Source organism: Pangasianodon hypophthalmus, chromosome 1 (assembly GCF_027358585.1).
Source record: "Pangasianodon hypophthalmus isolate fPanHyp1 chromosome 1, fPanHyp1.pri, whole genome shotgun sequence".
NCBI lineage: Eukaryota > Metazoa > Chordata > Actinopteri > Siluriformes > Pangasiidae > Pangasianodon > Pangasianodon hypophthalmus.
The window spans coordinates 33,968,926-33,983,797 of NC_069710.1; the positions used below are offsets into that span (position 1 = coordinate 33,968,926).

The 14,872-nt window shown below is 38.9% G+C and overlaps 1 protein-coding gene across 1 annotated transcript in view; it reads left to right on the plus strand.

Annotated features, from left to right (window-relative positions):
• The window catches only part of LOC113523756 (uncharacterized), a 507,872-nt gene that overhangs the window by 143,750 nt on the left and 349,250 nt on the right, over window positions 1–14,872 (plus strand). The window contains exon 16 of the mRNA XM_053235375.1: window positions 14,472–14,648. Coding sequence (XP_053091350.1) covers window positions 14,472–14,648 — 177 coding nt within the window. The remainder of the gene's footprint in view (window positions 1–14,471; window positions 14,649–14,872) is intronic.

A 14,872-nucleotide genomic window follows, 5' to 3' on the forward strand; every position in this document is an offset into this window, starting at 1 on the left:
AAACACACACACAGTCACACACACAGAGGAGTTTACTGGAGTTTAGAGCCAATGGAGGGGGCACAAACTTTATATGACTCTAATCTGACAGGGCTTTATCACTGATGTGTGTGTGTGTGTGTGTGTGTGTGTGTGTGTGTTCCGGTTTAAGTGAAAGTCAAAGTCCATTTTGTGGAATAAGGAAGCAAATCATTAGCAGGAGAGAAACACAGTAAGTATGTAAATGTAAAGCTCTAATATGTGAATGTTGTGAATGTGCACTAGATGAAGAACAGTTCAGTTGATTTGTACTGAAGCTGTAACTTCCACAGTTTACTGTAGGAGCTGATTTCCCTGTAAGTGAAGCGTGTGATGATACAGGGTTAGATTTAACACCACCATGTTGGAGTGAAGTAAATATGTGTCCTGCAGTGTTTCTCTCTCTAATGAAGCGCTGGAGCGTGAGGCGTCTCTTCCAATTGGGGAAAATCGCTAGTTCTTTTAAAATGGTGTCACTGGGCTCAGTGCTTCATTTGGAAATCTGCAACTTTTTGTAGATTTGAGTCCCTGTACTCCCTAAAAGCCTGAATGACTGGACGTGGGATGTTAAGGCCATTGAATTGCTGCCAGTCAGTGTCACTTTCAAAGCCATGCGCAGGTTGACAGCGTTTAGCCTCCTTGTAAGAGCTTCTAAAAACCTTCCACAATCAGGCTAGCGTTATCACTGCTAGTTGTGGGAACGGTCACCAAACTGCTTCATCAGTGACCTTCAAATTCTCTTTCTCTCTCTCTGTGTGCATGTGTGTGTAGGTTTACAGGTGTAATCTGTAGGAGGAGACATGACCTCCAACATGAGTGTGTCTGTGAACCAGGACTTAAAGAAATATGAGAGGTGAGTGAAGGGTGTGACTCAGTGAAAAACAGAAATGTTCTCACATTCACCAACACTAAACAGATCAGACTCTGATGTGTTTCTGTGAAAAGCGACTAGTGAATAGTTTAATTCAGCAGCTTTGTCTCAAGATGTTCAAAACCAGCTGATGATTAGTGACATTAAGCTCGTGAGCAACACGTCTAACCCCAAGTTGTCCCTGTAGCTGGATAAAGTATGAAGGTTAAAGAATCGTATCAGTGTTAATAAGGAATATCGTCAGATTTTAACTACAGTTGAATTATTCAGTATTGCTGCAGAACAGTAATAATGATGCAGTGGTTGTGTGTGTTTAGTCTGATTCAGGGTGAGAGATCAGACTCACCTGAACCCAGCTGTGTGTCCATGAAGAGTGACCTCTCAATGGATCATCGAATATTCTTTAGAGACACAGACTGTGCTACTGATCTGAGGTGAGGACAGTTTAATGTATGAGTGCAGTGTTTTATCACTCACACTCTCATAATCAAACATCTCTCAAATATCTGTGTATTCACTGCTTTGTGTTTGTAGTTATGAATATGATTTATAGTTCCTGTTAAAAAGTGTCTTGTTTGTTCACAGACTGCAGAAGAATAAATCAAAAATCACTGAGAAGAGTCATTTGGAGGCCATATTCAAGGTGTGTGTGTGTGTGTAACTTTTCCTAATCCCAGCATTTTAATTAATATCTCTATCTGTCTGCTGCCAGAGATTTGAGTAATCATTACACCTATTCCACTCTCACTGCAATGTGACAGAACAAAATACTGAGCAACACTAAGAGAGAACACGAGTGTATTGTGATTTCCTCATTGGTTTCAAATACATAGAAATACTCCATGACTCTCCTTCATTATTTTGCTCGTCTGTGCCCTCAGCTGAAAACAGTTTGTCTGGATGCCACCTATTGAATAGGCCTGGAATACACGATTGTAAACTCCCAAAGCTCTATTTAGTCCAAAACTTTTAATTAATTATTCATCTGCTTATAGAAGTTTTATGATTAATCATAGAAAACTGTAGTTTTATATTTTCAGTAATATAAGGTTTTCAGTAATGAACACATACTCATGTAACATTATAGTGTTTTTGTATTTTTTTCTTTCTTTCGGTTTAATTCAGGATCTGGAGCACAAAGTCATCACTCTGTTAAAGAATGAGCTGAAGAGATTTAAGAAGCTCCTGAGTCCAGATTACCCAGCATGCTCTGAGAGGGAGGTGGAGGATGAGGAGGATCAGAGCAGTGTCAGAGAGGGAGCGCTGAAGATCACACTGCACGTCCTGAAGAACATGAACCACACAGATCTCGCTAACACACTGCAGAACAGTAAGAGCTCATGGGGTTATAACATCACTTTAACTTTAGAGGAAGGAAACTGCTCTAAATTTATTAAACACATCATAATGATGTGCTTTTATCAACAGAATATAATAACAGATCAGTTCTGACATTACATGCTATACAGATATGAAAATATCAATAGTCAACAGAGATGATCATAGAGTTTACATTGTATTCTTCTTTTTATCAGGATTTGTCGTGTACCATCGAAAACTCAAATCCAAACTGAGAGAGAAATGTAAAAGAATTAATGAAGGAATCTCACAGCATGGAAGCTCAGCACTTCTGAATGAGATCTACACAGATCTCTACATCACAGAGGGTTGGAGTGGAGACGTCAATAATGAACATGAGGTGAGACAGATTGAGACAGTGTCCAGGAGACCAGCAACACAGGAGACACCCATCAAATGTAATGAGCTCTTTAAAGACAAGTCCATCAGAAGTGTGCTGACTAAAGGAGTAGCTGGAATTGGAAAAACAGTCTCTGTGCAGAAGTTCATTCTGGACTGGGCTGAAGGAAAAGCAAATCAGGATGTCACCTTCATGTTTCCACTTCCCTTTAGAGAGCTGAATTTGATGAAGCAGAAAAATCTCTGTCTGGTGAAACTTCTTCATCACTTTTTCCCAGAAATAAATAAATTACAATTAATAGACTGTAATATTCACAAAGTGATATTCATCTTTGATGGTCTGGATGAGTGTCGACTTCCTCTAAATTTCCAGAAAAATAAGAGATTGTCTGATGTTACAGAGTCAGCCTCAGTGGATGTTCTGCTGACAAACCTCATCAAGGGGAATCTGCTTCCCTCTGCTCTCCTCTGGATAACTTCTCGACCTGGAGCAGCCAATCAGATCCCTCCTGAGTGTGTAGACCAGGTAACAGAAGTAAGAGGGTTCAGTGATCCTCAGAAAGAGGAGTACTTCAGGAAGAGGATCAGTGATCAGAGCCTGGTCAATAAAATCATCACACACATGAAGTCTTCAAGAAGCCTCTACATCATGTGCCACATCCCAGTCTTCTGCTGGATTTCAGCCACTGTTCTAGAGAGAATGTTGGGTGAAGCAGAGAGTGGAGAGATCCCCAAGACTCTGACTCAAATGTTCACACACTTCCTGATCTTTCAGATCAAACACAAGGACCAAAAGTACCATCAGAAATGTGACCCTGATCCACGGAAGACCAGAAAGAGTATCCTGGCTCTGGGAAAACTGGCTTTCCAACAGCTGGAGAAAGGAAACCTGATCTTCTATGAGGAAGACCTGAGAGAGTGCGGCATTGATGTCAGAGAAGTGTCAGTGTACTCAGGAGTGTGTACCCAAATCTTCAGAGAGGAGTTTGGGCTTCACCTGGGGAAGGTGTTCAGCTTTGTACATCTGAGTGTTCAGGAGTTTCTGGCTGCTTTATACGCATTTCTCTCTTTCATTAACAAAAAGAATGCAACACATCAAACCTGGTTTGGTCTTTTAACCAAATCAAACATGTCTAATTTTCTGAGAAGTACAGTGGACAAGGCCTTACAGAGTGAGAATGGACACCTGGACCTGTTCCTCCGCTTCCTTCTGGGTCTCTCACTGGAGTCCAATCAGACTCTCTTACGAGGCCTAATGCCCCAGACAGGAAGCAGCTCTCACAACAAACAGGAAACAGTCGAGTACATCAAGGAGAAGATCAGGGAGAATCCATCTCCAGAGAAATCCATCAATCTGTTCCACTGTCTGAATGAACTGAATGATCATTCTCTAGTACAGGAAGTACAGCATTACCTGAAAAGTAAAGATGACAATCGTCTCAGTGGAGTCAGACTCTCTCCTGCTCAGTGGTCAGCTCTGGCGTTTGTGTTGCTGAACTCAGACGAGAATCTGGATGAGTTTGATTTGAGTAAATATCACAGATCAGATGCATGTCTTCTGAGGCTGATGCCAGTGGTCAAAGCATCCAGAAAAGCTGTGTAAGTAATTTTAAAATCATTTCATAAATGTATTCCTAACTACCTAAATGTAGTATTTATTATTTTAAATGAACACTAATGATGCTGCACTGATGAGGATAATGCTTATCATTAATTACTCTAATCAGTTCACTGTTATTCTGTATGTAAGGAGAATGAGGGAGCATATTGAGGAGAGCATCATTAAATAAATAGCTATTTTTTCTCTTTGGTTAAGTGCTTTTTTCTGCTTAACTTTGTACATTTAAATACCAAATCTAATTACTGAGGGAAAATAAGATTGTTTTAACTTTGAATTTATTCAACACTCAAAGGCAAATTCATTTAAAAACACAAAACAATCATAATAAGGTAAAATGTGCATAAAAAATATATATAGATCTAAGATATAACAGTAAAAGAGAGAAAATGTATTAATTTGAGAAAAACATGACAGAAAAGTCAGGTTTCAACCCTTTAAACACACGTTGGCTTGAAATGTGATAATACATAATTAGTACATATATACAGGTAATTTAATAGATAAAAACACAGATATTCATACACTGTTTTAACTGCAGGTCTGGACTGCATGATATAGCATGAATATTGTATTTTATAGTGAAAAACTCAATCCTAGAAAATCTGCAGACCCCGATGGTTTAGATGCTTACTTCTTAAACCTCCTGCTGCTAAAAGGTGGAGAACCCTGTCATCTTAATAACTATAGGCCTACACCCAAATTATCAGCTCTTGCCCAAACACTAGAACTTTTAATAAGCGAACAATTAAAGGAACATTTATAGAGTGAATACATGACTACATGAACACCAGTCTGCTTTTAGAAAACGCCATAGCACAACTACTGCTGCTGTGAAAGTAGTTAATGATATTGTCACGGCCTTAGACAAGAAACAACACTGTGTTTGACTTTTCATTGATATGTGGAAGGTGTTTGATAGCGTTGACCGTTCTATTCTGCTGCAGAGGTTGACTGACTCAGGGCTGTCCAGTCGAGCTGTTACTTGGTTTTCACATTATTTGTTGGATAGGACTCTGTGTTCAGGCTGATGGTTTGTTTTCTAATGTGTTGTCTGTCCATAAAGGGGTGCAACAGTGGGACCACTTTTATTCTTTATTTATATAAATTATTTAGGAAGAAAAGTTGATTACGCAAATATGCACTTTTTATGCTGATGATATGATGTTATTTATTGCTGTGCTCCTGTTTTTGCTGAAGTGATAAATAAACTTCAAAAAGCTTTTAAGGAAATAGAATCCCAATTCAAATCATTAAAATTATTTCTAAATGCAGATAAAACTAAAATGATGGTCTTTACAATGACACATGCATCTCTCTAATTTAACACACTCCATTCTTAATGGGAAGAAAATTCATTCAAACCCCATCCCTTTTTACATTTCCATGTTTTTACCAGTGTTGCCAAATTAGCGACTTTGTTGCTAGATTTAGTGACTTTTCAGACCCCTTTAGCGACTTTTTTCCAAAAAAGTGACTAGTGACAAATCTAGTGACTTTTTGGACGAACCTTAGCAACTTTCCAAATGTCACCAGTACTGTCCTGCGCGAGCACGAGGTCTTGCTTCCCTGCTGCAGTCACACCCCTCTGTGCGTCTGCTCTGTTCAGTGAGTGGCTGAGAGACGAGCAGCGCATTCCGTTGACCGCACAGCAGCTGACATAGATGAGAATGAACTGCGCATGTGCACGCTGTGTTGCCACAGACCAATCACTTACCAGCTTCTCCTTTGTATTAAATCTGAAAAATTATTGTGACCGTTTATTCTTGTCATGCACTTATATTACTCACTACCACAGGGCTTTAGTTCATTCCAGTTTTTGAACTCAGTGAATTCAGATAGTTTATCTAGAGACTGTACACTGTACTTATTCAAACACAACAATAAACTTCATTAAACTCATATACACATATAAAAAACATATATACATAATACAAATATAAAAAGTGCATACACAATACAAATATAAATACATATACACACACAGCTAGAACATTACACACATTCAAATAGTAACATGTCACACTCTAAAATATATTCCCAAAACTATAGAAAAGAATGAGAGCTGATCCCTGAATTTAAGGGGTGGCTGAAGCTCTATGTGGGCAATGACACAAGGGCTTACTGTCTGTACTGCAAGACAGAATTTTGTGCCGAGTTATCTGACACTAAAAAGCATGCATCAACCTAGAAGCACAATGAAAAGTTCAAGCCTTATAATCAAGCCAAGCAATCTACATTGCCATTTTGTCCAAAAAACACTGACTCTTTAAAACAGGCAGAGGCAACAATGGCAATGGCTATAGCAGAGCACTGCTCCATTTTCTCTTGTGACCACATTGGTAAAGCATGCAAAGCTGCTTTTCCAGATTCCAGTGCAGCCAAACATTTTCGGATGCACCGTACCAAGTGTACTGAAATGATCCATGGGGTGTTGGCACCATATTTCCTTAAAAGATTGGTGGCTGATATTGGTGACAGCAAATACAGCCTCCTTCTTGATGAAAGCACTGATGTAAGTGTCTCAAAGCACCTTGGGATTGTAATTCGGTATTTTAGTGAGGACAAGGCAAATGTGGTGGCTACCTACCTAGGCCTTGTTGAGCTGGAGGGAGGGGATGCTAGAACAATAGCCAGAGCAGTTCTAGATTTTCTTGGGAAGTGTGGTCTCAAGAGGGAGAACTTGCTTGGCATTGGCACAGATAATGCATCTGTAATGACAGGAGTGTACAATGGTGTGCACAAAATTGTGAGGGAGGAGAGTGACTTAAAACATCTAGTCCTTATCCGCTGTGTGTGTCACTCGCTACAGTTAGCTGTAAGCTCTGCCTCCAAAAACACTCTTCCACGTAGCGTGGAATGTCTTGTTAGAGAAACCTATAATTGGTTCTCTATTTCTCCAAAGCGCAGAGAGGCATACAAGGCCGTCTATCAGACAATAAACTGTGGGGAGAAGCCTTTACTGATAACAAAGGTCTTTGCCACACGCTGGCTTTCCATAGAGCCTGCTGTGTCCAGAATCCTGGATCAGTGGGAGGAGTTAAAATTGCATTTCAGTCTCACCATGTTGAGTGAGCACTGTTACATGGCAGATGTTCTACATTCCATGTACAGTGACCCACAGAACCTCCTGTATCTCACTTTTTTAAAATCTATAATTAGTGAGGTGCAGTCTGCTGTTAAGGCTTTTGAGGGGGAAACAGTCGGATCCGCTCAAGCTGCTTGACTGTTTAATGAGGCTTATAAAGTCTGTCTGCAGCAAAGTCATTAATCCGATGGCAAAAATTGATGTCCTTAAAGAGCCAATAGAGGGACACATTTCTCCCAAACCATATCTTGGCTATATATTTGAGTCCAAGGCAGCACAGCTGAACCTCTCTCCCGAGGAGGAGGACTATGTGCGAAGAAGATGTGTGAACTACACCATCTCCTTAGCAAATGAATTGAGAGCAAGGCTCCCAGATAATATGGAGATACTGCAGCACATGTCTTTGTTCCATGTGGGGGAGACACTAAACCACAACAAGAGCCTTACAGACATGGCAAAACTTGCAGACCTGTTAGGATATTGCCCGGCCACAACTGATAAAACTATTAATCAGTGGAGGTCTATTCACCTTCAGAAATGGGAGGAAACAACAAACACTTTGGCATTCTGGGCTGAAGTTAAGAAGTATAGAGCTTCAGCAGGCATAAACCCATATGAAGACTTGGCTTCTGTTGCAGTTTCTGTCCTCTCCCTCCCACACTCAAATGCTGAGGTAGAGAGGCTGTTCAGTCAAATGGGTGTCATTACAAACAAACTCAGGAACCGCATGTCCCTGCAGACCCTCAGCTCTATTCTGTATATTAGATATGGTTTGAGGTTGGCTGGAGATGCATGTTATGAGCACAAACTGCCTGATAAAGTGCTGCAGCTCTTTGGCACTTCAGCTGCCTATTCATTTAAGTCCTGTCCAGGTTCTAGCTCATCCTCTGCATCCAATATCACCCCACAGGAGGAGAGCACTGAGGGTATGGATCTTGTGGATGATGACGAATTCTGTCTCAGCATTCTCATGGAGTGATCTGGAATCAGAATCACAAAAGTTGTTAAATAATGTTTTTCTTTCACATACAATGAATTTGCTTTGGTTTTGTGAGGCAGACTGACTTAAAAAAAAAAAAAAAAAATTTTTTAAATCTTTTTCATTTGCTATGTATGTAGTGTTCGTTATCTCCGTTCAGTTAAATTATCATATTATAATAATAGAGTATTTGAGCATAGATTGACTCCATTTTATGACAATTTCAATCTGTTGATTAAAATGCAATTTTTAGTATTCACATTTTTTGTAAATATGCACATAGTTCATTTGTAAATGTGCACAGTATTTTATTATAATATTATTATTATTATTATTATTATTATTAATATTATTTTGTAAATATGCACATAGTTCGTTTGTAAATATGCAAATAATTGAACCAAAGGTTTCTCCTCTAGGGGCAGATTATCACTAACGTCCCTGACTGAAACTGAATATCATTGTTGTGACTTGTAGCCTACACTGTGAGAGAACAAGCAAAATATTGTATGGCAGAACACATTCTCTATGAGTTCTCATTGTCCACGTAAACAGAACTGATAATATCACAGCACATATGCTGTCTTTAACTTACATGTAGAGTGGTTTTTGTCCAACGACGTCGTGGTTCACCGGAATTTTATCAGTGCTGTGGAAGTAACTTCTGGTTAACATGTAGTAAGTTCTGTTTCGGTGACTGACAGAAAATATGTAATTGAGAACAGCTTTACTGGACATTCGGCTATATATTTATATTAAATTAGTGAGCACGGATTAGGGGAGAAAACAGTTATGAAGTGCCGACATTACGCAGCGGCAGAGTGCAGATACGACGTGATGACGTCATTAATATGCTAATGACGCATGACGACATTTAGCGACATTTAGCTACTTTCCATTGAAAATAGTTGGCAACGCTGGTTTTTACATTTCCATGTTTTTACATTGACTTTGTGCTGCTCTGTGTGACATTACATCCTGCTGATGTTTACACACTGCACTGATTTTATGCCTTGATTTTGTGAGTGAACCAGAATCATGAAAATCTGGCTTTAATCTGAGGTTTGTGGTTGTCAGAGGCATCTTGAAGACCAGTTATGTTAAGCTTGGTTGTTCGTCACAACCTTGCGATCACTTTATACAGCCAACAAAATCTACTAGACATTAAACTTCCACCTGCTACCATCAGAGACACTCCGGTCCTCGGACTCAAGTGAGCGGCCAGTCCGACAGGAAGTGCCCGTCGCCGGCGTCGCGAACGTAAACAAAGCCGGGGTAAGCGGGGCGGCCTGCGGGCTAAAGCTAAAGCTCAACCCGCATCGTCCAACGCTACCGAGCATCTTCCCTGCCACTGTACGGTCTCTGGCTAATAAGATCGATGAAATACGGCTATTTCCATGATTCCCAGCGAGTCACCATGTCACATGACAACCAAACACCGATCCCTTTACGAAAACACAACCAAAGAGAAAACTCACACAGAGACAAAAGTTCCAGACATAAAGCTAAACAGATTCACAACGTAACTGTTGTTACAAAATGCTTCCCAAATGCTTATAAATCTCATACTGTGGACATGTCACTGACAAAACGGCTTATATTAGTCACAAGAAAAAACTGAAATAGTGATGAATAATGATGATGAATAGTGAATAACAGAATAATGGACTGCCATCTTTGTTATCTTTTCTATAGAAGTCTACATACACACACATGCCAGTGTAGCATATAGGATTTATTGTTTATTTGTCTCTGTATGCCACAGTTTTAAACTTGGACTCCAACAATTCACATGTGGTTAAAGTGCACATTCTCAGAGTTTAATCAATGGTATTTTTATACATTTATGGTTTACCATGTAGATATTACAGCACTTTCTATACATTTCCCTCCATTTCCATAATGTTCGGGACGTAGGGCTTCACAGGTGTTTGTGATTTACTCAGGTGTGTTTAATTATTTCATTAGTGCAGGTACAAGAGAGCTTTTAGGATGTATTAAAAAGTGCTTAATTTCTAAAAGGATAAACATTATATTTGTGTATGATTGTGTTTGAGATGTCAGTGTTCTGATATATCATCATTTCTCTCCCAGGCTGTGGAACTGTAATCTCACAGAGGAAAGCTGTAGAGCTCTGTCCTCAGTTCTCAGCTCAAACTCCTCCAGTCTGAGAGAACTGGACCTGAGTTACAATGATGAACTGCAGGATTCAGGAGTGAAGCTGCTCTCTGCTGGACTGGAGAATCCACACTGTACACTGGAGATACTGAGGTCAGGGGCCGTATGTATAAAACTTCTCAGAAATGCTCTTAACAATAGACTTAAGCTTTGAATTAAGTGTAAAAAAATTCTTAGTAAAAAGTAGGACTTGCTTTTTATAAAGAGTTTATAAAGAGCTTTTTATAAAGAAGCTAAAAGCAACTTTCAGCAAAGTCTAAGACTGACTCTTAAGTGCTGACTGAGGTGGCATTTAATCACTTACTTACTTCCTTCCTTTATTGTCCACAAATGGAGATTTGTCTTTGGCTTCACAACACATTACAACAAGACCAATACAATAAAAGACACTTACATAACAGCTCTAAAAGGTAAGATAGAATAAAATACCATACAATACAATTGACTCAACATTTCACTTTAGCATACACATATATACATTCCCACATGTATATATATCTGCATACATATTAATATTCATGTCTCAGCATTTAAAATTCTAACTGCAGTTGGCACAAATGACATCTGATACACATTTTTACTTGCCCGAGGTTGTCTAAAGCATCGCCCTGATGGCAACAACTGAAACTGACAGTGCAAAGGGTGTAGTGAATCCTCTCTAATAACTAAAGCTTTTTGTTTAACTTTAGCTGTATAAATATCATTTAATAGTTTCTGAGTCTTTCCTACAATCGCACTAGCTATATTAACCACCCTGAACAATTTTTGCTTTGCTTTAGCACTCACATTTCCATACCACATAACCATATTGAAAGACATAATACCCTCCACAAGACTCTTATAAACCATCTCTAAAATATGCTCGCTCACACCAAAATGTTTCAGCCTTCTTATAAGATGCAACCTGTGCATTGACGTTTTAAAAATATAGTCAACATTTTCATCAAAAGTCAGGTGATTATCTATAAATGTTCCCAAATGTTTAAAACTAGTAACCATTTCCACTCAGTGTCCATTGAGTATCAAAGGTTGTAATTGTTCAGGAACTTCACTTTTATTTCTACTAATCACTAACTCCTTAGTTTTATTCACATTTATCTCATGTGCACTCAATTGACGCCAGTTTTGGAGGGAATTTATATAACTATGATACATTTCATCTCTTCCAGTTCCACCTTTATACAAAAGGCCAACAAGTGCCATATCATCTGCATAATTCAGTAAACTAAGATGTGGATCTTGAATTTTAAATTTGTTTGTGTACAACGAGAATAATAAGGGTGATAATATTCTTCCCTGTGGTTCTCCTGTATTTATAATAATTGTCTTTGACACTCTACCATTAGCGAGCACTCTTTGTGGACGATTCACAAGAAAATCTCTAATCCACCAGATAAGACCACCATTCACTCCTAAATCAAGTAATCTCTGTAAAAGAACATGGATCTTAATTGAATTAAAAGCTGAGCTAAAATCTATAAATAGAATTCGAACATAATTTGTAGTCTGCTGAATCTGTTCAGCCACTAGATTACATAGAGTTAAAGCAGCATCGTCCGTACCCCTAGCCTTTTTATATGCAGATTGGAGGGAGTCCAAGTCTTTAACGACATGAGCCTGAATATGTCTTATTAACGTTCTTTCCATACATTTACCCAGGATGGACGTGAGAGCTATTGGTCTAAAATCATTTAATTGAGTGGCATTAGATGTTTTAGGTACAGGGATAATGTTCGATACTTTCCATGAACTAGGGACTACCCTATTATTCAACAAGAGTTGAAACAACTGAGTGAAGACACCAGTCAATTGAAAAGCACAGTCCTTTAACACTCGACCTTTCAGTCCATCTGGGCCTGGTGCTTTATTTGGCTTGATATGAGCAAGACTAGCTGCAATTTCCTACTCCTGAAAAACAATAGGCTCCTATGTAGGAATATTAAGACATACTCTATCACACTCAATATTACACTCTCCATGATCAAACCTACCAAAGAAGACATTCAGCTCCTCTACGAAAGACACACTTTGTGAGGAATACCTTGGTTTTCTCATCTCTCTTCCCATTATAGTGTTAAGTCCTTCCCAAGCCTGCTTTACATTACCCATATATAACTTACTGTCTATCTTATTCTTATATTCCAACTTAGCTTTCTTAATTTGTCCCATAAGTTCCTTTCTTTTTACTCTAACTAGCTCATAATCACCCTTTAAAAAGGCAACTTTTTTCTCTTTAAGACACGTTTTAAAATCTTTGGTAAGCCATGACCTGTTATTTGCATATATTCGAATTGTTTTTGTTTTAACACAATTGTTTTCACAAAAACACATATAAGACGTAATAGTGTCAGTAATTTCATGTACATTATCGCATGCATCAAAGAACAGTTGCCAATCAGTTCCATCAAAACAGTCTCTAAGTTCCTCTTTACTCTGATCCGTCCACAGTTGTATCTCTTTAATCACCGGTTTTTCGCGTTTAAGCTTGGCTCGATATTTGGGTAACAGATGTAGAGTATTATGCTTTATAATACTACACTATTATAGTATAATAGTATAGTATTATGATGTGACTTCCCCAAAGGGGGGCGGCATACAGCCTTATAGCCATCTGTTATATTACCGAGACATTGTTGTGAAATAAGTCCTACAATGATGTCACCCAAAATGGCCACCTTCAACCTCTGAATCAGCCAATAGTGAGCCTGCGAGGGGAAAGTCACAGCAGCATGACACCATTCAGTAATGATTAAGAAACAATTATTTTAATATTTTAATTTATTTTCAAAATTGGCTTTGCATTAATATTACGAATAGATACATGCATTAATTTTACACAATTTTGCTCAGTTTTAATAACGAGTTTCAACAGATGACAAATGTGATGCTATTTAAGTAATTAATCTGATGAATCACATCATTCTAAATTGCACTCACAGCTTTATATAAAGGAAAGACCAAAGTTGCTTATCTTAAAAAAAAAAATGGATTCAGAAAGAAAACCTTGACGATCAAGCCTGTATCGTTTTATGAACTCGCTGTCGTCATATAATTCCAACACGTTCTTTCTTTGTTGGAAAGTGCGAGGTCTCCGCCTCTCTGCTGCCATGTTGTTCTTCCTAACTAGGAGCACTCTTAAATAATTTAGGAGCTGAGACCTAGTCTTAACACTTAGGAACCTTTATGAATCACACTTATTCTTAAGTCTAGGAATAAGACTAAAATGATGCCATTCTTAGAATTTTGAAACACTTAAGACTAAAATTTTACTCTGAGCCGCTTTATACATATGGCCACAGATCATCACTTTCACACTGTGGATACAGATTTAACACACACACAAAGAGGGACAGAAAATATTAACACAGATTCTTGTAGTTTTGATATTATGGGAACAAAATTTAGTGTGAAACGTTTAGATACAGATCTAAAAGTCCCCCGTCCCAGACACACACACACACACACACAGTACACGCGAAAACTTCAAAGTAAAAGGATAAATTATATGTGTGTATGTTTGTGTTTGAGATGTCAGTGTTCTGATGTATCATCATTTCTCTCCCAGGCTGTGGAAGTGTAATCTCACAGGGGAAAGCTGTAGAGCTCTGTCCTCAGTTCTCAGCTCAAACTCCTCCAGTCTGAGAGAACTGGACCTGAGTGACAATAACCTGCAGGATTCAGGAGTGAAGCTGCTCTCTGCTGGACTGGAGAATCCACACTGTACACTGGAGATACTGGGGTCAGATCATCACTTTCACACTGTGGATCCTGCATTTGTGTCATATGGCTGTTTTAGATTAATAAAATGTTGTCTGTCCTGGAGCACAATTTTAATAGAGCAGCAATAACTGCTATAGTTTTCCAGATTCAAAAATAACAAACAGTGAAATAGACGTGTAACAATCTGGATTTACTTCTGGCTTTCATACACACACTTCATGGGCTGTGAAGCATTGTGTGTGTGTGTGTGTGTGTGTGTGTGTGTGTGTGTGTTGATCTATAAATGTTGATCTCTCTACAGGCTGGAACGCTGCAGTATTACAGGTGAAGGTTGTGCTGCTCTGGTTTCAGCTCTGAAGTCAAACACCTCATCACACCTGAGAGAACTGAATCTGAACGACAATGAACCAGGAGAATCAGGAGTGAAGCTGCTCTCTGATCTACTGAAGGATCCACACTGTAAACTGGAGACACTACAGTGAGTTACTGACTGAAACACACACACACACACACACACACACAGTAACAGTGATTTGGTGATTTAACGTCTCTTTATACACTTCACTGTATACACTGACCGATCATCACAAGCTGTGAGTAGTGACTGTAGGAATACTCCAGTTGAGGTTGTTCAGGCAGCTGATGACGGCGCCCCCTGGTGGCTTTATCAGGCAACAGTGTGTTTCTCCCAGAAACAATGAT